General features: G+C 45.1%; 2 protein-coding genes across 4 annotated transcripts in view; one reads left to right on the top strand and one right to left on the bottom strand.

Annotated features, from left to right (window-relative positions):
* The window catches only part of Tmem74b (transmembrane protein 74B), a 16,515-nt gene extending 1,127 nt beyond the window's left edge, over window positions 1–15,388 (top strand). Inside the window, exon 2 of the mRNA XM_010612909.3 lies at window positions 3,138–15,388. Coding sequence (XP_010611211.2) covers window positions 3,179–3,877 — 699 coding nt within the window. The 5' untranslated portion in view covers window positions 3,138–3,178 and the 3' untranslated portion in view covers window positions 3,878–15,388. The remainder of the gene's footprint in view (window positions 1–3,137) is intronic.
* Window positions 15,389–17,963: 2,575 nt separating this feature from the next.
* Psmf1 (proteasome inhibitor subunit 1) overlaps window positions 17,964–25,024 on the bottom strand; it is a 37,745-nt gene continuing 30,684 nt past the window's right edge. For all 3 annotated transcript variants that reach the window (XM_010612912.2, XM_010612910.2, XM_019205833.1), the window contains 3 exons: window positions 20,189–20,242; window positions 18,969–19,127; window positions 17,964–18,483 (listed from right to left, as the gene is read on the bottom strand). In XM_010612912.2, coding sequence (XP_010611214.1) covers window positions 18,432–18,483; window positions 18,969–19,127; window positions 20,189–20,242 — 265 coding nt within the window. In that variant the 3' untranslated portion in view covers window positions 17,964–18,431. The remainder of the gene's footprint in view (window positions 18,484–18,968; window positions 19,128–20,188; window positions 20,243–25,024) is intronic.

Below are 25,024 nucleotides of genomic sequence, written 5' to 3'. Positions count from 1 at the left end.
CGCAGAACTTTGGATTTGACAGCGTGGAACTGCCCGTGCGTTTCTGTGCGCCCCGAGGCTTTGTGTACAAACTCGTGCGTGTGTCTATCGATTGGGTTTGTGAGGCTTCATCCGTCCTCGCTGCGCGTCCGTTGTCTCCCCAGGTGCCAGTGTGCGCCATGGGTGGGGTGTTGGGCCTTGGCGGGGCTAGGTGGATCTGGCTCGGATCTTAGCAGTCCTGGGGTAATTTATTCTCTTCCCGCCTCATCTCTCTCTAACCAGTACTACCCTCTCCTGGTTATCAGAGTGGCACACTGCTGGCTTCCCCAGTCTGTGGATAGTGCTGGGGAAACGGGGGGGGGGGGAAAGTTGAACTGAGGTACTGGAGCATGTCTTTCAGGACCTGCTCCCTCAGATGGAATTGGAGTAACTGATACAGTTATGGGGTGTGAACAGTGGGCAGGGGCATCTGTGCCACTTTGTCTCTGCTTATTCTTGGGTAATTGATGGGCATGGTCTTGTAGAACTGGTGGGCATGGGAACCCTTGGCAGGGAAACATTCTAATTGTGGAGTGGGGAGAGCTCCTTTTTCTTTGACCCCTCATTCAGGCATTCTAAGGAAAAAGTTTTGGATTCTGTAGGGTGAAGGAGAGCTCCCCCTCCAAGAATTCACGTACCCTAGATCTGCTCTGGGATACGGAGGCCTCAGTGTTTCAAGGGGAAGGGGTCTGCACTAGGAGCTGTGTTCTGTGGAGTGTGCCAAGGGCCTGGTGGGAGTGACACATCTCATTGCCCCAGTAGCACCCACTGCTATACCCTGTTTTTGACTTGAGGTCCTAAGAGTGAAAAGCCAACCAGCACCCTCCACTTTCCTGTCTGGTCAGTGAGAAATGAGAAGTCTGGGCAGGGGGCTGGGCACCTAAGCGGAATTCAGGCATCTTCCAGCTCCTAAGACTGGAGGAGCACAGGTGTGTGTGGGTTTGAAGGTTTGTAGGAGCTAGTAATTCTTAGAGAACTCCTGCCCCCCACATCCATGCCATGGGATCTTGGCTCTGTTTTATTTTTATTTATTTATTTATTTTTTTTTTTTTTGGTTTTTTTGAGACAGGGTCTCACTATGTAGTTGAGACTGACCTGGAACTCACTATGTAGCCCAGGCTGGTCTAGAACTCACAGCGATCCTCCTGCCTCAGCCTCCCGCATGCTGGGATTACAGGTGTGCGCCACTGTGCCCGGCTTTGGCTCTGTTTTATAAAACACATCATGGTTCCTGACATCATGGGGCTGGTGAGGGTTATACAGGATATTCCTGACTGAGGTGCCCAAACAGGGCCCAGCAGGTAGTAGGTCCTCAGGGCATATTTATTATATGGGAACTCTGGAAAGGGGGATGTCGTGACAGAAAAAAGTCTTGTGTTCAGGTGAAAGGCCCTATGTGTGTTAAGAGATGTCTGCTGCAAATTCATATTGTAAGGAAGTTCAGAAAGATTGGAAAATATGCCTACTTGCCTTAAGCCTTTTGGAGTTTCATTCATTCATTCATTTACTCATGTGCTCATATTCAGCTACACACACACACACACACACACACACACACACACACACAGAGCCACAGAGCTCTAGAGTATGCACAGAATCCACATGTGAGTATAAACATTAGAGCACCAGAGCATGGAAGCCTTTCTGCACCTGAAAGTTTCTGTGCTGGGGTGTGCAGGTGTGTATGGGACTCTTGTATTCCTGTGCCTGGAGCCTAGGTCGTATGAGCCTTCAGGGTATCAGAGTGTTTATGGTTCTGGTGTAGGAGCAAGATTGACTTGGGCCAGTAGTGGGGCATGAAGTGGGGCAGTAGGGAAGAGTCTAGACCTGTTTAAGGGAAGCCGAGATGGTCAAGTCCTGTTGAGTGTTGGGAGGGGAAGGGAACCCAGTGTGATCAGATTCTTCCGTTTAATAAGAGAAGCCAGGGATTGCAAGTTTAAATTGTAAAATCTTTTGCTATGTATATATTGGCTATGAATACACTAAAAACAAATGAACAGGCCAGAAACAAAATAAAGCTTGTTGGGGGCAAGTCTGGCCCGTGGACTTGAGTCAGTGCCCTCTGATGGCAAGTCACATACATTCTCTGTGGTGTAGGTACAAGTACTGGGTGGAAGAGATCTGCTTTGCAGCACAGAGTACCCTCTTCTCACTCCTCTCCCAGCCCTTCAGGTCCAGGCCTGGGACCCTCTGTTTACATAAAAGCATGTGGCTTTGACCTCAGACTGCCCTTTCCCAGTAGCCTAATCTACCAGGCCACACCAACCCGTTGGCTTCTTTTCTGGACCTCGTTCCCATTCGATCCCGTCTAAACCATCTGTCCTGCTTTCTGACCCAGAGAGATCCCCACACTTTTTACTGTAATGCCTGGCTATCCAAGTCCTTTGTGAGCTGACTCCAGCCAGTCTTGGAGTCTACCCCTTGCCCGTCCAGGAAACCCTCATCCCCTTCACTGCTGGGGAATTTCCCACTATTCTGAGGTCTGGCTCAAATGACTATCAGCTCCCAGAAGCTCCCCTGCTTTCTCTTCGTTTCCACAACACCTTAGTTATCTCTAACACCATTCTCTTTCCCCACCACATCATTCTCTCCTCATACAGTGGCGTCCATTAGTTTAACTGGTCAGGGCCTTGTACATTAATTTATGAAATTTTTACAACAACCACATGAGGAAGGCATTTTGTTTATTCATTGTTTTACAGATGAGAATACTGAGTCTAAATAGCAGCTCCCATCGCTTACCTAAGCTCAAGTGGGGAAGCTGGGATTTGAACCTAACAGCCACTCTATCCAAATTCCTCCATCATAATAATAGCTTGCCACTAATACTTACTGGACACTTACTCTGCTGGAAACGCTATAGAGGTTGTCACAATCCCTGTATCAGCTTTGTGTAATAGGAAGTAGTGGTATCACTGTAATTTATATATGGGGAAACTGAGGCCCAAAGAGGATAAATGGATTGCCCAAAACTATATGCCAATCAGTGGTGGAGCTACAGCCTCGCATGCATCACACTCCAGGGTGCAAGTGTGCCCAGGGACAAATGCAATGTTCATCCCCAGCAGTACTTGGTAGAGGTTTGTCCAATTCAACTGGCTTTCTGTTTTCTCTTCTAGCTGCCAAGGGGCCAAGGGATGAGCTGGGGTCCTCCTTCTCAATGGCATCTCCCCCTGGTCTGGAACTGAAGACACTGAGCAATGGTCCTCAAGTTCCAAGGAGACCGGCTCCTCTGGGCCCAGTGGCCCCACCCAGGGCCGGTGTGGAGAATGCCTGTTTTTTCTCAGAGGAGCATGAGACTCATTTCCAGAACCCTGGGGATGCCAGACTGGGCAACTCCCCCAGTCCCCTGGGGAGTGTCCCCTCACTGCCCCGGTCCCAGCGGGATGATCTGTCCCTGTGTTCAGAGGAAGGGCCAGGTCTGGAGCCCGTGAGTCGCCCTGTGGATTATGGCTTCGTTTCTGCTCTGGTTTTCCTGGTGAGTGGGATCCTCCTGGTGGTGACAGCATATGCAATCCCTCGTGAGGCCCAAGTCAACCCAGACACAGTGACCGCAAGAGAGATGGAGCAACTAGAGATGTACTATGCGCGCTTGGGCTCCCACCTGGACAAGTGCATCATTGCAGGCCTGGGGCTGCTCACAGTGGGAGGCATGCTCTTGTCAGTGCTGCTCATGATCTCCTTGTGCAAGGGCGAGTTGTACCGCAGGAGGAACTTTGTCCCTGGCAGAGGCCCCAGGAAGACCTACGGCTCCATTAACCTGCGCATGAGACAGCTAAATGGGGATAGGGGCCAAGCACTGGTGGAAAATGAAGTTATCCAGGTCCCGGAGGCCAGCCATACCCTCCAGGGGTCTTAAGTAAAATCCCACTCTATCTGGATGCACTAGCTCCAGGGCTCTGAGGCCCCCAGAAATGCCTGGGGTTTAAAACAGCTCCACACAGGGCCCAGTGGAAGGAGTCTAGGGTGCTGGAGGGGGAGCCTGGGGCTTGGCCCAGGCCCCACTCAGGCAAGCGCCTGCTGATCTGTTTTATAGCTTGAGGTTTTGCATAAGGTTTTGTTTGGAAGATGGCTTCTGCTGCTAAAAATACAAAGTTTGGAAACCGCTGCTCTTAGAAGATGAGGTTCTTGGCATTTCTGAGTATTGAGAGCCATTTGAAAGATTGTCTATCCTGTTCCTCCTGCCATCGGGAATTCCAGGACCTCTGATCCTCATTGGCTAAGTGATGGTTTTAGGTGGGTACCCTTCTGCCCTGACCATCCAAGTTGGTAAGTAGCTTCATAGTCAGGGAAAGGCCAGCACTGGGATGACCTGTGGCACCCCACTGACTGAACTGAAACCTTCCCCTCTTCAAGCCTTAGTTGCTCTTCTCTGTCAAGCAGGAGGGTTGGACTGATGACTTCTCAAGCTGGTTCTGCCCTGGTAATGGGAATCCAGTCTCCACCTGTGGCCGCCCCCTTCAAAAGAAGAGGTATTTGCTACACACTGATCATTCTTCATGCCATTTTCTGGCCCAACCTTGGTGACCACCACTGTGAGGAAGCCAGCTGCTCATATGGTCCTTCTAAACAGCTTGGCTGGATGAATTATATTCATTTGCCACAGCCTGGTTTTGGCTTTAAGATCTAATTTCTGGCAGTGACTGATTTTCTGCAGTGGCATATTTTATGGAGTTAGGTGCACAGTTTTCACCATCCTCTGGGCATGAAAGATCTTTTCTACAAGAAAGTATGAGCACTTTGTTGTATTTGAGGACTGTGTTGTATTTTTGTGGGTGTGACACAGGCCTTTATCATCTTCCCCCACTCAATAGTATGTCTCTTGGGCCTGACCTCATTCTGCTAGCAGAAAGAAAAAAAAAGAAAAAAGAAAGAAAGGAAGAGAGAGAGAAAGAGAAAGAAAGAAAGAAAACAACCAACTTTTAAAACACCGCATTTGTAGCTTCCTGCTTCCCCTCTTAGTAGTAAAGTGCAGCCACAATTTATTTGGGAGAAATCAGGTATATTGAGGTGGCCTGGACACTCTGGCTGAGTTGATTACCATTTGTTCTCTTTTATGGAATGTTTCCAGGCTCCTTCCAAACTCTCTTTCACCTTCTGACAAGGAAGGTTCCTGGTGGGAAGGACATGCAGGCATTTGGGCATTTGGGGGAGGCATTGTCAAGTCCAGGCAGCCCTGGAGGGTTTCCAGAGTGTGTGCCTTCTAGGGCATTAGTATGAAGACTCTGAAGGACCAATTTCAGTGAGATTTTGCCTCTAAGAAGGTCCACTAATTTCCTTAAGGTTCTCCACATGGGAATGGATTGTAACTGTCTCTAGGGTGGGAGTCTGGGGGTAAATAGGGACTGTAGGCTGTCATTACCGTAACATGAGTCTTCAATCCACTGAGCTGAACATCTGGGCTCACAGCTTCTGAGACAGATCAAATATCTGTTCCTGCTGGCAGTTTTTGTTGGGAGCAGAGCTGGGGGAGGGCTGAAGGGACTGAAATTGTTTAGTTTGGCCTCCTGGGTTCTGTTGTGGTGTGAAAAGGGTGTGGCTAGAAAAGAACAAAGCCCAAGATGGTGAATGATGCACAGGTCCTGGGTTTCTAGATGGTAGATGTGTGCAGTTCTTGCAGGCTCCAAGCAAAGACAGCAGCAGAGATGGCATGAGCCCTTCTAGGTGAACTCCAGGGAAACTGAGCATCTCAAATGATGGGCCAAGGCTTTTCGAGTCCATGATGATGATAATAAAGATATCAATCTGAGCCATTTGGATTACTGTGATGGTGGGAAACTTATTTGGATACTAAACCTGTTGAGAGAGTGTATCTGGGACCATCAATTCTTATTAGTTTAAATGCAATGAAATGTATTTAGGGGATAAATTTGTGAGGAGATTCAACCCCAGGAATCTCGGGTTTTCTCCAAGCCAGAAAGGCCTGCTTTGCACTCTAATGTAGAAACTCCTTTAGAAAATGTGTGTAATGGATCAAGGCAGTCATTATCTTGTCAATGAATTAACAAAACTTGAGAGATGCCAAAAACATTTTTCAAAGAGTGCAGCTGAGATCTCCCAGCTGGTGGATAAGAAACAGGTTTTATGAAGGAGTCCAGGAAAAGAAAGGAGCACTGAGAACTTTCTTTGTATGTAGAGTTCTTTGGAGTTAGGTATGGAGCTGTCCTGAGTGCTCCTGTGGCTACTAGAACATGCCTCACACTTGGGAGCTGCTACTAGGGCCCCAAACCCAGGCTTTTCCCAATGTATCTGAACAGATACTGATTTCGGAGTTGGGTTTGAATCAGACTCTGCCATTTACTGGCTTTGTGACCTGGGGCAGGTTACTCTGCCTCTTTTGAATTTGGGTTTCTTTGTAGATTAATGAAAACTCACTCAGGAAGGTGGTATTCTCCCTCCCACCTCAGTTGGGCTAACCTGATTAGGCCTGAAGTTCAGGGTGAGCCCTTCCACCTCTCCTCACAGCTCTCACATCTGACTCACCCACAGATCTTGTCAGGTGTGTTCTCAGAATCCCATGCCTACTACTGCCTGGCTAGGTCTCTCACTGGTATCCTGACTTTCTTCCTGCCCAGCTCCTGTCCCCAGTTTATCCTCTGCTCTCCAAGCCTGTTGAGAGGACAGGTCATGTTGCTCATCTGCTCAAAACTCTCCTGAATGTCCTGCTCATTCCAAGGAAAAGCTACATTCTCATTGTAGCCAGAGGTGGACTTACAGCAAAACTGTCTGGACCCCTCAAACTCCTTTTGTAGTACTGAGTATTCAGGTATTTGCAATCCTACTTCATTTTTAAGGATTTCCCCCAGATTTCTTAAGCTTTAGGTTTTCCCCAAATCTGGGTCCACCCCTCACAGTGGCCAACAGTGCCCTGTGCTTTCTGCCTCCTGAGCCTCTCTGGCTTCATTTCCTACGTCTGGTCCCACACTCATTCTGCTCCAGCCACACTCACACTCTGCCATTCTTCAACCTTGCCAGACAATACTCCAACGTCAAGGCCTTTGCACAAGCTACTTTCTCCATCCAGAAGTCTCATCCCCTTGCTATCTGTAAGGCTACTCCCTCACCTTCTTGGGGCTTTATTCAAACATCACCTTACTGAAGCCTTTGCTGGCCACTCTATTAAAGTCACACCCTCAACTTCACTCCCTCTTCTCCTTACCTACTAATCACTACAGCAAGCTGTGTCCTTTACTTTTTTTTGTATCGGGGATCAAACTTGGGACCTTGCATTTGTGAAGCAGGTGGCAAAACCACTGAGTGAAATCCCTGGTCCCCTTTACTTACTTATTGTCTGTCTTTCCCACTGCCTCCCCCATTGGATTGTAAGCTCAATTAGGGCTGCCCATTTGGTCTCACTGGTTCAAACTGCTCTCCTAGTTCAAGAAACAGTGGTTGATACAATGTAGGGTTTTTTGTTATTGTTTGTTTTTGTTTTTTTTTGATGAGTGAATGAATGCAACTAGTTTCTTACGGCTTCCAGGGCAGCTGGGTCTTATTCAAGGTCTTGGAGCCTCACAGTCCCTGCTTGGAGACTGAGTTGTCCTCCTAGAACCCTGGCCTAGGCTAGGAATTAGTAATATAGAAGGTCATATGCCAGGCGGTGCTAAGGGACCTATTTCGTTCCTGGGCCCTGTGGCTGCAGCCCATTTGCCCTCATCTCCCTGGGCCTTGGTACATAATTATGTAGAGGAGCTAGAGGTATCTCCCTAATGAGGGAAGAGCCCTCTTCCCAGACTTGTCAGGATGCAGCTAGGTGCCAGCTAGACCTGGGAGACAGCTGTTGAGTGCTTAGGAGCCTGACTCTCCCTGATCTGAGGGCTTGAAGCACCAAGCCTGGACTTTTGGAACCCCAGTGCCTATTGTTACCTCTACTTGCTTTTTCTGCAGGCATCCTGTGAGTCTATCTGATGACAGTGTCTGCTACCTAAGACCTCACCAATATTGCTCCCTCTTGGGAAAAGCATTGCTTTTCCCTGCAGCATGTCCTCCTCCCTGTGCATACACATTTGCCCAGGCCTGCACTCATGCATACGGACACACTTTGATGCATATCCTTGCATGCACACACCCTCTCCACACACACATAGCTTGCTCAGAAGCCAAGGACAGACACCCTGGGGAAGTGGCACCAAGCCAGGGGATCCTCTGGATGACTGATGATGTTTTCTTTTTCTCGTCCATGGGCCATGCAATTCCCAGCATGCTGACCTCACAGCAGCAGCCTCTTGTCTCCTCCCCAAGCCAGGAGATTGTCTACCCTTCCCACTCCCTCCTTAGCGCCAGGAGGAGGGATGTCCAGGAGGGTTTCCACCTTAGCATCTCAGGAAGGGACTGTAGTCCTGAGCTGGGAACCAGGCAAACCAGATCCTGGTGGTCACTCATTTTCTGTGGGCCTTTGGGTAAATGGATCTACCTCTCTGGTCTTCCAGAGGAAAACTGGAAACCTTCCTACTTCCAGAGGGCTTGCCAACATTGACAGAATGGTGCCTCATGTCTGGATAGGAGGAGGAAGGGGGCATTAGAAAGAATCTACAGGGGGGTTCTGTCAGGAGTAAAGTAGGGTGTCAGAGGCACTGCAAAGGCAGGGAGACACCCTCATGCTGGACCTGTTGGTTTCTTCTTGAAAGCAGACACCCTCTACTCCTCCCCTCCCCAGGAAGTAGATTCAGCCAGAGGAAAGAGAAGATGTTGAGATCTTGTGTGCTTCAGAGTGGTAAGGAGCTCCTTGTCAGTGGAGGCATGTTAGCATTTATTGGTCAGGTGTTGGGTACTTTTAGTAATGGAGTATAGTAGAGTTGGATTAGATTTGGATTCAGCCAAGAGGGTTCTAAATTTCCAAACCTCTTCTTTGGGGAGCTAATGCCCCAGTGACCACAGCCTGGAAAGACAGTGAGAACTCCGGCCCTGTTGTATTTTTTTTTTCTTTTTCACAAACATCCTTTCCCCCAGATTCTTCCTCTTTGAGGACTGAGTTGTTCACAAACAGATGGGCAGCACCAGGGCACCTCATAGTTCAGAGGGTACCAGGATTGTCCCCTCCCAGGAAGCCAACAGCTTCTGTGCTTTCCCCCTAGTCAAAGCTAAGAGGGATGGGAGGCAGAGCTCCATGGATTGGGCTCTGTGATTGTTCATCAGATGAGTGTGAGCCACTGCCTCCAGGGATGTGCTTGAAGGTGCTTCATGCCTCTTAGCCCATTTCCTTATCTGTAAATGGCATTGCTAATAACAGCACCTTCCTTGTTAAACTGGAGATGAGCCTGTTAAGCACTGAGCACGGGTCCTGATGCTTCCTAATTGCTTGGTAAATGTTGCCTCATTCATTCACACCTGGTCTAGATTGTGGCCCAGGCACTGTGGGCACACAGCTCTTGCCCTTGGGGTGTCCAGGCTATCTGGAGAAGTGGCAGTGGTGTGGCTGGGAAGGGTGATGCCCAGGGGTTGTGTGTCTATGCGATCATGGAGAGAGGCTAGGAAAGGAGGCTGTCATGCCAAACTCTTTTCAGGCAGCTCAGTGTGAGCAAGTCCTGACTTAGGGCCAGTGACATTTAGCAAACACCATCTCTCCCTCCCATCTTTTCTTTCTTCTGATCCCTTCCTTTCCTTCTCTTTTTGATTCCCCTATGTCCTTATCTCCTTTCCTTGAAGCTATTTATGGGGGTTAGCCACCTGGAGGTAAGCTCTCCTAGGAGTCCTCACATTCTCCTATCAGAGAAGAAAGCAGAGGCCCAAGTGCAAATGCCTGCAGGGCTCAGCAGGTGACATCAGTGAACACAGTGGTGGCTGTGGAAGGCAGTGGCAGGATTAAAGGGGGTGCCTGCTGTTTCTGGATGGCTGTTGCCCTGTGGTTACAGGCTGTAGTTTTTCAAGAGCAGCCAAACAGCTGGACTTGGTGTGGGTACAGAGATCCTGAAAGGGATTATCCCCTGCCTGAGGAGTGGCTGAGGTCAAAGGAGGGCCCAGAGAGATGCCACCTGCCAGGTCAGACATCTGCAGCTCTCCTCTCATCCAGAGCTTAATCACTCATAGACATGAGGACACCCCCAAGAAGGGGACTGGCCTCTTGCATCCTAGCTAGAAAGCTGCTGAGCTATGAGATCACTTGAGAGTTGACCATCCAAGTATCCTTCATTTCTCTAATGAAGATTCAAGCAGCTACTCAGAGTCAGGGTTCAGAAATTTAGCACTGAACAGGTAAAAATACAAGAATACTCCCGAGAGGCTTGACTTGTGAAGATCAGAGGTGTTTGTGAACAGGGAATCCAGGTCCCTTTCTGATCTGGAGAATTCTTGGGGTGGGAGGCCCATGGAGACCACCTATGCTAGCTTGAAAGGATGGTGGTATTGGGGAGGAGGGATGAGGAAGTCCTGTTCTTCCTCCCACTGTTTGAGGCCTGAGAAGATAGGTGGAGGACGCTGGTGTTTTAGGGGATCCAACTATTGATGTAGGAAAGACAGAGGAGGCTGTGGAGTGGTATTCATGACTGCAGCATAGCAGAGAGACTCTAATCCTCTAGTGGACTGGACAGAGACTGTGACAGTCTCTGAGGGTCCAGGATGAAGCTCTTACCAGTTGTGTGTAGAACCCAGTAGAGACCCAGTGTCAAACAACCCCCCAAAACCTAGTATGAATAAGAGTAAACCCATCTATCCTCACCCCCATCATCATAAAAGGCCAGCAAAGACATTTGGCCTTTCTCCTTCCTCCTCCCCATCCACACCCTGGAGGAGGAAGAGCCCAGAAGAGGCTAGGGTAGACTCCTTCGGACTGGGTATGAATCAGAAAGTTTTAACTGACCAAAACTGAGTTTGAAATCAAACTGACAAGCTTGTTACTGGCTCAGCCTTAGCTGTTGAGATGAGAAAGGTGGATTTAATAGAGATCCACTAGATAAAAACATCTCATGTTTCTACATTGCAATGAACTAGGTCAACTTTAGATCATTTAAAAAAACAATATATAGTGTTCTCTGGATATCAGACCCTGTGCCTTTACATTTGCTAGCTCATTTAAAACTCACCATAACCCTAGAAAGAAGTTCCTATCATTACCCATTTTACAGATGAAGCTTTGGCATGGGCAGGTTAAGTGACTTGTCAAAGGTCATACAACTGGTGAAGAGCAGTCAAGACTCAAATTTAATAATATGCCATTATATGTGTTAGCAAGTTTAGTAACATGCAGGCCAGTTGGAGCATAATTGTGGCAGATCTGGGCTGTGGGCTGCCACTTTGAGGCCCATGACTTGCCTATGAATTGGGAACTGTGTGGAGAGCTCAACAGTGGAGTCTCCACTCCATTCTGTGGAAATTGAAGCAGTTCATGGAGTCTCACAAGATGGGCAGGATCTCAGACAGTCAGGTCCACCCTTACGCCTACTTTAGAGAGGAGAGCTAAAGACTTGCCATGGGTAACATGGCGCAGGCCTCTTGCCCATTGCTCTCAATGATTTCTCCCTTGAATTTACATTCTGGGAACCAAGCAGCTTGAAGGATGAAACTGCCACTGTCTGAAGGGAGGGGAAAGAGCAGGGCTTTGAATTGGAGGCAGGACACCTATGTCCTTTCTACTCTGGGATTCTTGTCAGAGTGGGCCATCCTGAATTGGAACCAGCAGTCTGGTTAAACCCTCCTGGGTGAGGCATCACAGGGGGTGAGCGCTGACCAGGGTGCTGAACCAGCATGCTGCTTTCCTAACAGCCTGAGGGAACAGGGAGCTGGAAGGGAAGGGGGTCTTCATTTTTGTCACTTAGAGCCTCCATTACTGTTTTGGTCACTGATCAGTGGGAAAGCCTTGGAACTTAAAGCCAAGATTTATGGCTTGTGTTGCCCTGGTAAAGTCACTCACTAATCTGCTTGGGCTTGCTCTTTCACTGGTTCAGTGGGAAAGAGTAGCTCATCCTGCTTACTCAGAAAGCCAAGGTGAACGGCACAGGGGCCCAGGTAACAGGGCACTGCACCCCAACCATAGGGCCCAAACTATCCTCTCAGGAGTTCACTCTCATAGAGGGTTTCCTGGATCTGTTTCTTTCCCTGCAAAATGGAGGTCTGCTGAGTGGTTTCAAGTGCTCCTTACCTGAAGGCTGCAAGCAGAAGTGCTCCAGAATGTGACACACTATAAATAGGATCAACTTCGGAGTCTAAGACCATCTTGGGGTCTATTCAGCACCTTTCCTTTCTTGCACAAGTCCTGATTCATTTTCCAGCTTCTGGCATAGGTTTTGCCTAGTAACTCATGGTCCTCATTGGACCAGGGTGTGAAAGCATTTATTTCTCAAGAAACTGACCCAGTTCTAATACTTTAGTGGGGGGGTATGTTCAGCACCTTGAGTAAGTTGGCCAGCAGTGTTTATCTTGAGTTTGTGAGGCGGACTACATAAAAAGCCAGCACACTGTGGCCACCAGGTAAATGCTTATTTCCTGCACTGAGGTTGGCCCAAGTCTCCTCTCCTTGAGCCCCATCCTTACCTCAGTAATAGAAGTCAGTAATAATAGCAGCTGGAACCCACTGAGCCCTCCATTGCCTGATATTAAGTCCCACTGTTTGGTGGGAGCCTGCACCAATCCTGTAGACAGAGGTGATAGTCATTTTACAGGTGAAGGCCACATACTGGCAAAGGAGTGCTCAGAGTCACACCCATGCCTGCCTGACTTTGAGCAAATTATCAGATCTTTCCAAACTTTCTGGTAAAAAAATACAGGTAATATCTCGTTATTGTTATGATTTGAAGAGACAATGTATATTTAAAGACACACACAAGACACGAGTGGTCCCCAGAGGTAAGGGAATGGAGTAGATGCTGGGAGTTCAATCAGGGAAATCTTAAAATGAGAGGGTTCTTGCATGCACTAATCATATGTGCCACCAATCAAGGAGACTTGATGGGCTTATCTGCCTCTGATATCCAGGTGAAGGAAAAGGACAAAGTTTCTCAAACTTTTAACAGGAATCTCACGGAGAATTTGCTGAAGTACAGATTCTCTTTCAATATACTGGGGATGGGGCCTGATAGTCTGTGTTTCTAACAAGGTCCCAGGTGGTGCTGCTGCCACTCATGATCTCACTCACAAGCATGCAGTCTTCCCTTCTGAATTCGCACACTTGCATGAGCCTATGAATCACAAGAGGAACTCATAAAAAAACCGATCTGAAGACTGTTTGTGGTTGTAGATTGGGGTCCAAGATGTGCTAATGTGTACTTAGAGCAAGCATCTGAAGAAAGGCTTGGGCAAGTACAGGTGTGGTACCCACCTGTATTGTGGACCATGATACAGACACAGACTGGCCTACCAGACCACTGTCCCAATATACCATCCTGAGAACAAGGGTGGGAAAGAGAACAAGGACATTTTCCCAGGATCCCTTGCTTTAGGGTTTGAGAGGTGATCAAATGCATTTAACTGGGCCTTGGACTTAGACCTGAGTCAAAGGTCAAGATGGCAGTATGAAGGGCATCCACTTTCTGGTGCACATGTGTGCAGCTGCTCTGTAACCCAGAGTTCCTATTCCCCAGATAATGGCAATGACATGATCACACTATTCTGTGGACCCTAACTTTTGGCTAAAATGTTTACAATGAGTGAATCCCAGAACTAATACATCAGCAGGAACCACCCACTCCTTCATTCCTCTGACCCCATCATACTGTGACTCATCGCACATACAGTATGTGCTCATCTGGAACACAGCCACTACCTGGCCACTTAGCATCCTGTTACACTGAGCTGCCAGCCTCATGAACCTCTATGCCAGGCCTGACTTTTTATTTTGCATACCCACCAGCACCGCCCCTAGTGGTGAGTATTAAAGACTTCCTGGAACTGGTGCTTCTTGCATCCTAGGCTCTGCCCTCACTACCCCTCACATCAACAAAACCACCTTTGCCTTTTGATCCACCTTCAGGGGCAGATTCAGGTCCAAGCATAGCTGGAGTGAAGTGTGTCAAAGAAGGATGGAGCTGAGATCCCTGTCTTTGAAACTCTCCTTTGAAACAAAAGGTCAACAGTGGCCACCAAGCATGCAAGGTTTAGGGAACAGAAAGCTGGGGATATGTATGTGGGAAATTCTTTGGTGGTGAGACCTGCCTATATTGGAACTGCACAAAAGTGGACCAAATTACGTAGCAGAGACTACGAACTGCACCAGATTCTACTTTTCCTCCCATGAAGTAAGGCATGGATCAATAACAAAATGTCATTAATGATAGAGAGGTCACAAGAGAATCTGGGTTCCAAAGAGTGAGGCTACATGGGATTTGCTACCCATTTTCCAACCACGTGTCCACAGGACACAGGAACACAGCCTCCATTTTGAGCAAAATACATTCTTTGAGTAGAGGTCTTAGGAGACTTGTGACTTAAAATGGAGGCTGACAGAAGTTCATGACTGTGAAGATAAACACAATGAGAAACACAGCCAGCTTCAAGAATTGGGAAGAAGCGAAGCCATGAAAGGGAAGGTGGGACATAGGCCAGTGCATCCCAGGAATACTATGAGCGGTCTAGGCATTTCAGCAAAGGGCAAGTATAATTAGACCTTTATTTTACTTGTCACTGGATAAACAATGAAATTTCAAGCCAAGCAAATGAATCTCACTACATCTGAAAAGGTCACTGGAACTTCCCTAGAGAAAGGATCTGTCCTGTATCACATCAAGCCCATATCCCCAAGTCAAACCCTTGTGTGACTTGCTGGCCATGGCTACCATCAAAGCCATGATCTACTCCGCTAGTGTGAGTGGCTCTGGTTACTGCTTTACTTGGCTTAGGTCAAAAGATTTTTTTAAATGGACACAACCACAATGAAATATGACTTGATACCCAATAGGTATTAGCAAGAAGATGAAGATTAATAAGAGTCAGCAAGGATGTAGAGAAACTGGAACATGGGAATGTGAAATGGTGTGGCTGCTGGGTTAAACACTGGCAGTTTCTCAGAAATATAAACTGTATTACCATGTGGTCCAGCTAGTCCACTCCTCGGTATATACCCAAATGAAAACGTCCAAAAACTTGTACATGAATATTCACAAGCAACATTATTCATACTAGCCAAAAAGTAGAAATGACCCAACTAACCATCAAGACAAATGGATAAACAAATATGATATACCCAGTTGGATTATTTGGCCATAAAAAGGGAATGAAGTACAGATACATGCTGTAATATCAATGAATCCTGTAAACAGTATGCTAAGTGAAAGAAACCAGACACAAAGGCCACATATTGAGTGATTCCATTTATGAGAATGTTCAGCATAGGCAAATCTTTAGAGATAGACTAGGGGTTGCCGAGTCTGGGTGAGGGAAAAATGGAAGTGACTGCTAATGGATATATGGGGTTTCTTTTGGGGGTGGTAAAAATGTTCAGGAATTAGATATGGTAATGGGCACACAACACTAAATATATTACAACCCAATGAGTTGTACACAATAAAAGGGTGAACTTTATGGATGTATGAATTTTCTTTCAATAAAACTTTTTAAAAAAGAGGGACAGGTTTATTAAGTTTTAAATTTGGGGGGGTTCTACAGAACACATACTTGGAACATTTCTGCATGCTGCTGCTGCTTACTTATGGCTGGAAGAGAAACAACCCAAACAAAAACAAGTACCAACAGCTTGACTAGGTTTCTCAAGGTCCTGTTCAATGCTCCCCACCCCCACCAACATACACTAACACCCTGGACACAGTTCCTGTGTCCTTGATGCAAGGAGACACACCAATAATGGCCGATTCTGCAGATGAATCACTGAATTTTCTGTTTTCAGAAAGCAAAGGTAACTGGCTGATCAAAATATACAGTGAATGTTTAAATTTTTTAAAAATTCAGTAAGATACACTGTCATTAGTACCCCTCAAAATATTCCTCCCTGCTTTGAATACACATTCCATGGTTCTTGCCACTCTCTGAAGCAGTTCTGAAGTTCTCTTTTGTGTGGTTTCATGAAGTGAGATAAAAAATATGGTGAACGCTGCTGAGTGCCATCTAAATAAAGACAAGCTAAGAACAGTGTAATGTGTCCTCATCCACTTTATTCATTCTGGCACTGTGTAATTGCTTGCTCTTTCATAAAGTCAAAATGACAATAAAAGGTAAATGTTTTGAACTGATTCAGGACATAAAAACACTCACGCAAGAAAACTTCCAGAACTGCTTCAGAAAGTGACAATGATGGGATAAGTGTATCTGAACCAAAGTATTTTTTAAGTTTATTTGAAAAAGTAAAAGTGAAGAGAAACTGGCTTTGCAGAGCAAGCTTGGGCAGAGTAAAAGAGGAAAAAAGCAAGAGAAAAGAACACCCTGGAGAAAGCAGGGTGGGCTATCATGAAGAAAGCCACAATAGCAAGTTTTTCTTGGCATCTGTGTCCTTACATACTATTCAGATCTCGAAGAAACCTGTGAAACGTCTACATATGGATGCCAAGAGGTGGCGATGGGACCCACCTCAGGCTCACGTCAGGTCTAGGCACCCTACTGAAAACCTACTTGAGACCTTGTGAGAAGTCCTGCTGCAGAATTGCAGAAACTGTTGAGCAAGGTTTCCAGGTTTGTAATTAACAGGTCACACCTACTTCCCACACCCTAATCTCCTATTTCATTTCTCCCTGACACAAATCCCCATAATTTTTCAAAGGGGAGTATTCTGAGGGGAACTAATGGCAATGTCTTTCTGTAACAATTTTTTTAAAAATTCACTGTATTTTTTTGTCATATTACACATATGCATCTTTTTAACCTTTAATACTAGGAAATTTAAATGGCAAATTTATTGTTTAAATGTTCTTTTCCTTGAGTCAGACTCCCAAAAGTTACCTACTTTTCTTGTATCCATTCCTGATAGCATTTAGCCTGATGTCCCTTGAAATGCTTAGAAAAGAAGTTTTCATGAGCAAATTGTTCCATACCCTTTTGGTCACAGGTTAAGTCTAATTTCAAAACAAAAACATTCTACCCCTTTGCCATCCTTTGAGGGTAAAGATTACAGGTAATGATGGCATTAGTATCTTTGCCCATTCTCTGAATCTTTCTCCAGAAAAGCTTCAAGATGGCTAGCCCTGTTTCTGGAGTCAGTTACTGCAGGGGACTGCCAGGGAATGTTCCCAACAAACCCACCCTAGGCGTGGCCCTGCTGGGCAGATAGAACCTGGCCTAGTGGTTATCTCAAAATGGCTATAGTAGCCTGATGCTGCCTACAAGTAGATGGCATGTCCCAAGTTGGGGAAAGGAATGCAGGGAGCTGAGCAGTAAAGGACCCACACATGGTTGAAACGTGGACTGACAAGTGCTTCAGTCTTGTGCCTCTGGCCTGGTGCTCTCTCCACTGTAGCCCTAGGGCTCAGCACTGCTCATATGTAATAGACTCAGGCTGCAAAGGACCTGGAGAATGCCAAAGGCCAGAGGGTTCTGGACACTGGACACATCCACAAGAGGCCGGACTCTGCTCCTGAAGTTCAACACCACACTCAGATGAATGTGCTCTTGTCCAGGCCCCAACAAGGACAAGAAACAGTTACTGACTCTGTAGATAAGTACTACATAAAGCCCCCAACTTTCACTCTTTCCCTCTTGTTCCAGGTCCTAAGGGGTGTTGCCTTCCATGGGAAGAGGTCCCAGAGTACTCTACAGGAAAGGCGTCTCCTATTTCACAATTTCCTTAGGGTTGCTCAGCAAATTATGAGGCAAAATTGAAGTCAGCTTCCAGGTCTGCCCTGTTTATAGGCCAAGGCTGCCCAGGCACAGATGGTCCTAAGAGGATGGGTCCAGACCAGGAGCAATGCAAGTATTTTGTCCTCACTGGAATACTGCAGTCTTCCACAGTGTGCCTGTTCTGGTGAAAGTCACTATGTGGCCTATGGTATTTCCAGTCACACATTTCCATTCAAAAAAGTGATGTCAGGAGCAACAGCAACTTATGAAAGGAAGGTGTGAGAAACAGAATGGGCCTTGAATAGAAGAAGAAACATTCAGCCCAACAAAGACTGAAACTATGAAATTCCATAACTGGAAGGAGCAATGTGTTAATCAAGAAGAAAAGTGGGAAACCGGCAACATGAATTTTGTACTGACATTTGGTTCTTAATAATAACATCCAAAATGCATTTTGTTCTTATAGCACTGTAACTAGGGCTGTACTCGGTGGAGGGTGTATGTTGCCAGAGTCTCCTGCAAGAAGTTGGGAGGAGCTGGTGGTGAGACACACACTGACTTCTCTTTGGGAAGTAGGTGCAGCCAGGTGGGGAGCTGCAGCAGGTGCCTTGCTTTGGAGAAGGAGCAAGGAGGCAATCCCAGCTGGCCTGCAAACACATGGAGAGTCCCTTGCCCAGTTTACAAGACCACGGCTGCTGGTGGGGCCAGTGGTGGCAGATGTGAAAGAGTAGAGAGGAAGCTGGGATGTTACATTCTTGAAGCTTTCACAGGTACATGTCATCGAAACCCGGTGGAGGGAGATGGTCTGGGTTGGGTCTGGAATGGAAAAAGGGGTTGTGAGCTGGGGTGATGGAAGGGAGGGCACACAGGCATGTAGCCTATGGGGTTTATAACCACACACTGTCTGGGTTTGAATCCTGACTTTCACACTTTGGCACCATTTAATGCTTGGGGCCTCAATTTTCACCTCTATCTGATGTGGACAGCACCATCTTACCCAAAAACTGCTGGCATAGATGGAATGGGTTTCTGACACATTCTTAATTCTGTGCTAGTTCTTCCTCCTCCTATGAGTCCTCCCTGGAGGGGAACTGGGGAAAGGGTGGAATGGAGGGATAAAGAGCTTCTTGAAGGCTCCAGGGAGGCAGCAGGCAGGGCCCAGAGGACATTCCTCTTTCTAAGCAGTCACAGGTGGTGGCAATGGCAACTCTGCCTGATATCAGACACTTTAGCTGCTGCAATGCCAAGGTGAGTTGAGCCGTCATCAAGTCCTATTCTCAGCCACCTGAGTGTATACATACCCAGAGGGGCTGGTCCCGATGGGTCCAAAGGGGTCAAAGCGAGCTCCTGGGGGAACTGCGCCTGGAGGAAGCCGGTTCGGGAGACCCGAGGATGGGTCAATAAGTGCTCTTGGGAAGCCAGATCTCAGGGGGTCTACAATCATGCCACCTCTCCGGAACCTGAGGCAAGAAAAAAGGTGGATCAGCAGCTGTGGCAGGGACTGCTCTTGAAGAATTGGTGAGGAAGGCAGGAAAGGATTAAGAATGACCAGGAAGTCTATTCTGGATGGTCCAAACAGACAGCCAGGAGGAAGAGGGCAAAAACAAGAGCATGCAAAGAACGCTTTCACTGGTGAGGGCCTGTGCTTTGGGTTCTTTAGGGCTCTGTACGTCTGCAAAATTGAGATCTCTGCCATGTGCTACATACAAGGAAGAAAGCTGATCAAGAAAAGGAGCTAGAGATGGTCAGAGTCAATGTGAACCATCACAGGCTCTGGCTCTGTGGGGCACTACCTTAGGCCTAAGGACTAACAACAGCATGGCAACAACTCAGGTTAGTTCTTCCACTGTCCCCAGGGCCACAGGGCCATTTCAGACTGTCTCTGGGATACCCAAGTTGGGATCCTGACAGCATCTGTCCCTTACAAGTTCTATTTCCTAAAATTGTGAGGTCACTATTTGAGATGCAATGGAAATTTAAGTGATTTCTTTACTGGCTAAAAATGAGATGATAAATGTTGGGTCCAATTTGCAGAAGAGGTTAAAACAAGTTGAAATCATTCAGAGATCAGAGGGCACAGCTAAGGCTGTGTAATAACTTTGCTGGTTTCATGGCAGGAGTCACAGAGACTAATAGGGCTCTGAGAATCTTAGTGAAGTGAGGTAACCCTCAGACACCTTGAGTCTGTGTTGCCCCATCCCATGTGTTCTTTAACCTGCACTTCAGTAAATCCTTATATATATTCTTCCATCCAGGGAGGCTACCATCCCTGACCAGGCATGGGAGACTGAGAAATGACAGTAGAGCTACCTGCGCCCCCTGCCTCCCTACCCCCCAGTACTGCTCTGCACCGCTCTGGGTATGGCAGAGAGAGAAAGTTGTCAGTGACTTCCTAGCTACTCATCAACACTTGCCTCCTCCACCCTCAAAGAAGACTGACGAAAGCTCTAAAATTAGAAGATGAGCTATGGTAAAGTCACAGAGTAAATTGTGTTGCTATAGCTTCTCTAGAAATACTCACCCAAAGGGGTCTAGGTCTTCTCCCCCGACAGCAAAGGGGCTCAGGGGATCAGACCTGAAACAAACAAGGGATAATTACTGCAAGTCTCACAGCAGCTGGGCACCCACATTCCCAGGGGCCCACATTTCATGCCTGTGAGGTCATGAGTGCACTCCCAGGTAAGGGGACAGGGGAGACACCTGCATGAGAATACAACACAAAAGGTGTTTCACAGTGGTTCTTCGTATAGTTCAACACTGACCATATTACTTACAACAGGAATTATGTGGAACAAAAGCTAAAAACATGGGGAATCCAAGTTCTATAGAAAGTCAAAAATATTAACAGTGGTAGCCTTCAGATAAATTGTATTCTATTCATAACTTCCTCAAGTTCTGAAACTTTGTAAAAAGAACCAAGAATTTTTACATCAGAAAAATATTACTCTAAAATCAAAGCCAAAATCACAAAGCTATGATTTAAATGCCTCCTATGTGGAGTAATAGGCATGAAGTCACTCACATGCACTAGGACAATATTCTCAGCTTCTGGGCTTATTATAGCACTTGTGTGGAGTTTTGGACCACTGCACACTGTGTATCGTTTATTCACTCTAGCCTGCTGGATGCCTAGATTCTTTACAGGAGAATCTTAGAGATTTTTCCTTCACCGAGAATGACTGAGCTAAAAGGAGTACACATGAGTGCATGTTTTCTGACAAGAAATTCTATAGTCTTTCTGTTATACTTGTAAGATATAATCTACTTGAAAAAATCTTATATACCTTCTTATTCTGACCCAATTAATTTATGCTTAGGCAGCTTTCTTCAAAGAAAACGAAATCAAATTAAAATATATTACAAAGACTTCTATTGGGGAAACTGGAATCTGCCCAAAAGGAGACCAGACAGATACAATATAGTATATCCCTATATACAGCCATAAAAACTACAGAAACAAAGGTCTAAGAGTGCTTTAAAAACCGATGTGGAAACTGCTTATGCTGTAGTGTAAGCGTGAGAAAAGGGGTGTTACCAATTGCCTAGGGAAAATAACTGTAAAAATGTGGGTATATGTGTAGGGTGGGGGCACGTATGTACGAATAAAACTAGACAGAACACACTAGAAGTATAAACAGTGACAGTCACTCCTGGGGGGGTTTCCTTTTTATATTTTCCAAAAAGGATACGAATGCAGTAAAATAAGAAAGACTTCATATTTTAAAATATATACTTTGGAATCTGCTTGGAGTCCTGGCAAGCAACACAAACTTGACAGTTCTGGGGCACAGGCAGGCTCTTGCCAGACAGGAAAGCCTCATATGCAGCAGTTAATCTGAGCTTACAGGTAAGAAGCCATTAATTAGAGAAATGGGAAGAAATCAGAAGTAAGCACTTCTCCAGACAGTTTCACTTAATGGGATGGAAAAGATACTGCAATTTAGGTGGACAAGGCCAGGCTGCCAAGGGGAGGAAAGTTTTTCTGACCTAGGTTATCATCCTTTAGCCATGGTTCATGGAGTCAGGAGTCACTGTTTCTAGTCTAGGTGGTACCCAGGGCAGTGAGCATTTTACCAAACTCCATGAAGTGCCCCTGGCAGAGCAGCAGACACAGGGCCTTCTCCTGGCTGTTAAAATGCCTGGGAGTGAAAAGCCTGACTGTTCCTGAAATGTGCAGCCATTTCTACTTTTCTCTTTGGATGCCAGCTTGTATAGGGAGGGGAGAGGAAATAGAACAAAAAGGCTAGAAAGGCAGCTACAAGGCCCACATCAACAATTTGTATTGAATAAACAGAAATACATATACAGATACAGCATATTCTGTAGGCTCTCAAAACAGGTTCACTGCAACACATAAACACTTTTGGGAACTCATTATGCACATACTTAGAACTGATTTAAAATAAAGAGCCCAGAGGTTCTGTCTTTCTCTCCATAGCTCTGTTTGTTGGCCAAGTAGCAAGCTTGGATGTACTAAATAAGGACTCTACAGATTTAAAAAATCATTTCTGTTCAGGGGCTCTACACTTAAGCCCCACTCCATCATTGGTAATCAACTGAAGGAAAGAAGAATCCATTCTAACTCGAGGTAAACTGCAAGGCTGTGCCCAATGAGGCAGAATGTCCCTGCTGCAAAAGTGGCCCCACTAAAGGACTAGAGGGTGTCCTTGATCAGTGTTCCTTCCTTAGGCATGTCTCTTTTGTCTTACATCAAATGACACCTGGGCACAGAAATTCAAAAGATAACCTTCTAATGGTGGAGGTAGGCCGGAAAACTCGAGAGGTCTCAGGACTAATAGGCAATAGTATGTTCCAGCTATGGGTTTGGGAATTTTTAGCTGGATGGAAGGTGCTTGTCATAAAATCTCTGTATTTCAGAGTTTTTTCAGATGAAAAATTTAACAGTAGCACTCACAGGGGCTGCTGTGATAGTGAAATGAAGTTTTGGACATGAGAAGACTAGACAGGAAATGCCAGAAAGAATGGACAAACAGCAGCTGCCATTTACCAAGAGGTTGCTTTGCCAGACAAGTCAAATTTAGTTTTATATTAAATTTACTTTTTAAAAGATTGATTTTTTAAAATGCAATTTTCTGAAGGTGAACCATTCCCCAATTTCAAGTTTCATGAGTGAAAAAGGATACACAAGTCGTAGGCCAAGTATGCTTTGGAACTTAGAGGTTTTCAATTTATTTTGGAGAGTGTACACTTTCATCAACATATTTTAACACTTCCAAGCAAGACCATGCTGCAATCAATACCCTAATATTTCTGCAAAATACAAGAATATTCATTTTCATAAGATAGCTAAAGATACAAAGAGTTTCCTGCCACATCAGGTTAGGTCTGCCACCAGTAAGTTCTAGTGCCAACCTTATGAAACATCACATTTTCAGAGCTCTTTTTATTTTGGAACTGTAGACAAAAGAATGTGAATATGTAATTGTCAAAAAATCTCTTATCCTTGTCCCCCAGGCTACTAGACAAATAATACCAGTTTCTTATATTTTCTTTCAAAGATACTCTGCAGACAGGAGCAAATACTGTCTTCTACTTTATAAATAAATGGATGTGCTGAGCTCCTCGTGTGTTATCTTATTTTGTCTTGGCAGTAGCCCTGAATAAGTTTCATTATCTTCTCTATTTTAAAGATGAGGATACCAGGGCTCAGAGAGGCAAGGTTTCTCACACAAGGTCCCAGATATCTGTAAACAGCAAAGACAGGAGTCCCGCCAGACCTGCCTTACTCCAAAATTCATCCATATTCTTTTATGTGGGTGTGTTGAGACTATTCACCTTTAATGTGATTTTTATTATGTTTAGATTTACCATTTTATTATTGGCTTTCCAATTGTTTCCTCTATTTTTTGTTCCTGTTTTTTTCTTTCTTTTTATTACTCAATTTTAATTTAATGTATTTTTCACTATTTGTTTATACATATTTTGTAGTGGTTGCTCAAGAGATTTAAATATACATAATTTTTCAGTCTCCTTAAAAATAACATTTTACCATTTCAAGTGTAATGCAGAAATCTTACCAATGCACATAGATCCCTTCAGTTTTCTTTTTGTGTTACAGCCATCACATGTTATAGTACACTGAGAATCCCATCACACAGTGTCATAATTTTGCTTTCAACTATAAAACATATTTTAGAAAACTTAAGAGAACAGCTTACTATATTCACCCATGTATTTCCCATGTTACTCTTCTTTTATTCCTGATATTTATATTATTTATATATATTTATATTATATTATTTCTCATATCATTTCCTTTCTGAAGAATGTCCCTTTATAATTCTTTTTAAGAAAATCTGTTCAATTCTTAGTATGTTTTCACTAAGACAATCTCAATAACCTTCAGAAATGAAGGTGAAATATTCATTGGCTAGAATTCTGGGTTGGCAATTCTTCTCCATACTTTAAGAATGTTTTATTTCTCTTTGGTCTCTATGGTTTCTGATGAGAAATTCTTATTCCTCTATGACCAATATGTTTTTCTAGCTGTGTTTAAGACTTATCTTTAATTGTTGGCAGTTGATATGTTTAGACATGGACTTCTTTGGGTTTATCCTATTTAGGATTTGCCAAGTGCTCTGGATGTGTTAGTTGATTTCATCTGCCAAATCAAAAAAGTCAGCCATATTTAAATATTTCTTCTGTATTGTCTTCTTTCTCCTTTCCTTCTAAGCTAAGCTCCAAGAGCCCCAAGGTTAGAACTTTTATAATTGATCCATGGGTTTCTGAGAATTTATTTCTAAATCTTTTCTGTTATTCAGTTGGGAAATTTTTATTGATCTATCTTTAAATTACCAGACTCTTCCATAAAATAAATTCTACTACAAATTCAAAATTGACACCTAACTAAATTAATTTCCATTTCCATTTCCATTTAGTTCTTCTTCGTATCTTCTATTTGCTGAGATATTCTATCATTCAATTAACTTCAACATGTTTGCCCTCACTTCTTGCACTATTTTTATAATATCTAAGGTCTCTGTCAGATAATTCCAACATCTGTGTCATGTTGGTATTGGCATCGATTGAGTTTCCTGTGAGTTGAAATTTTCTTGGTTCTTTTATGTCCAGTAATTTTAGACTTTATACTACACACAAGGAATATTTTGTTGTGAAGCATATGGAGAATCCTTGTATTTTTGTTTTAGCAGGCAAATCGACCCAGTTGGATTTGAGCTCTAAGTTCTTGTTTCAAGATCAGTTCTGCTTTTAAAGGCTTGCAAAAGTACTAAGAACTGTACCATGTATGTGCTACCCAATAGCCATTCTGAAACCTGGACAGTGGGATATCCTGAAGTTCCATTCTTTTTTTTTCTTTTTTTTTTTTTTTTTGTTT

Source organism: Fukomys damarensis, unplaced genomic scaffold (assembly GCF_012274545.1).
Source record: "Fukomys damarensis isolate Sample0158 unplaced genomic scaffold, DMR_v1.0_HiC HiC_scaffold_22, whole genome shotgun sequence".
Classification (NCBI taxonomy): Eukaryota; Metazoa; Chordata; class Mammalia; order Rodentia; family Bathyergidae; genus Fukomys; species Fukomys damarensis.
Note: the sequence above shows the minus strand (reverse complement) of the source record. Positions and strands in the feature narration are given on the sequence as shown.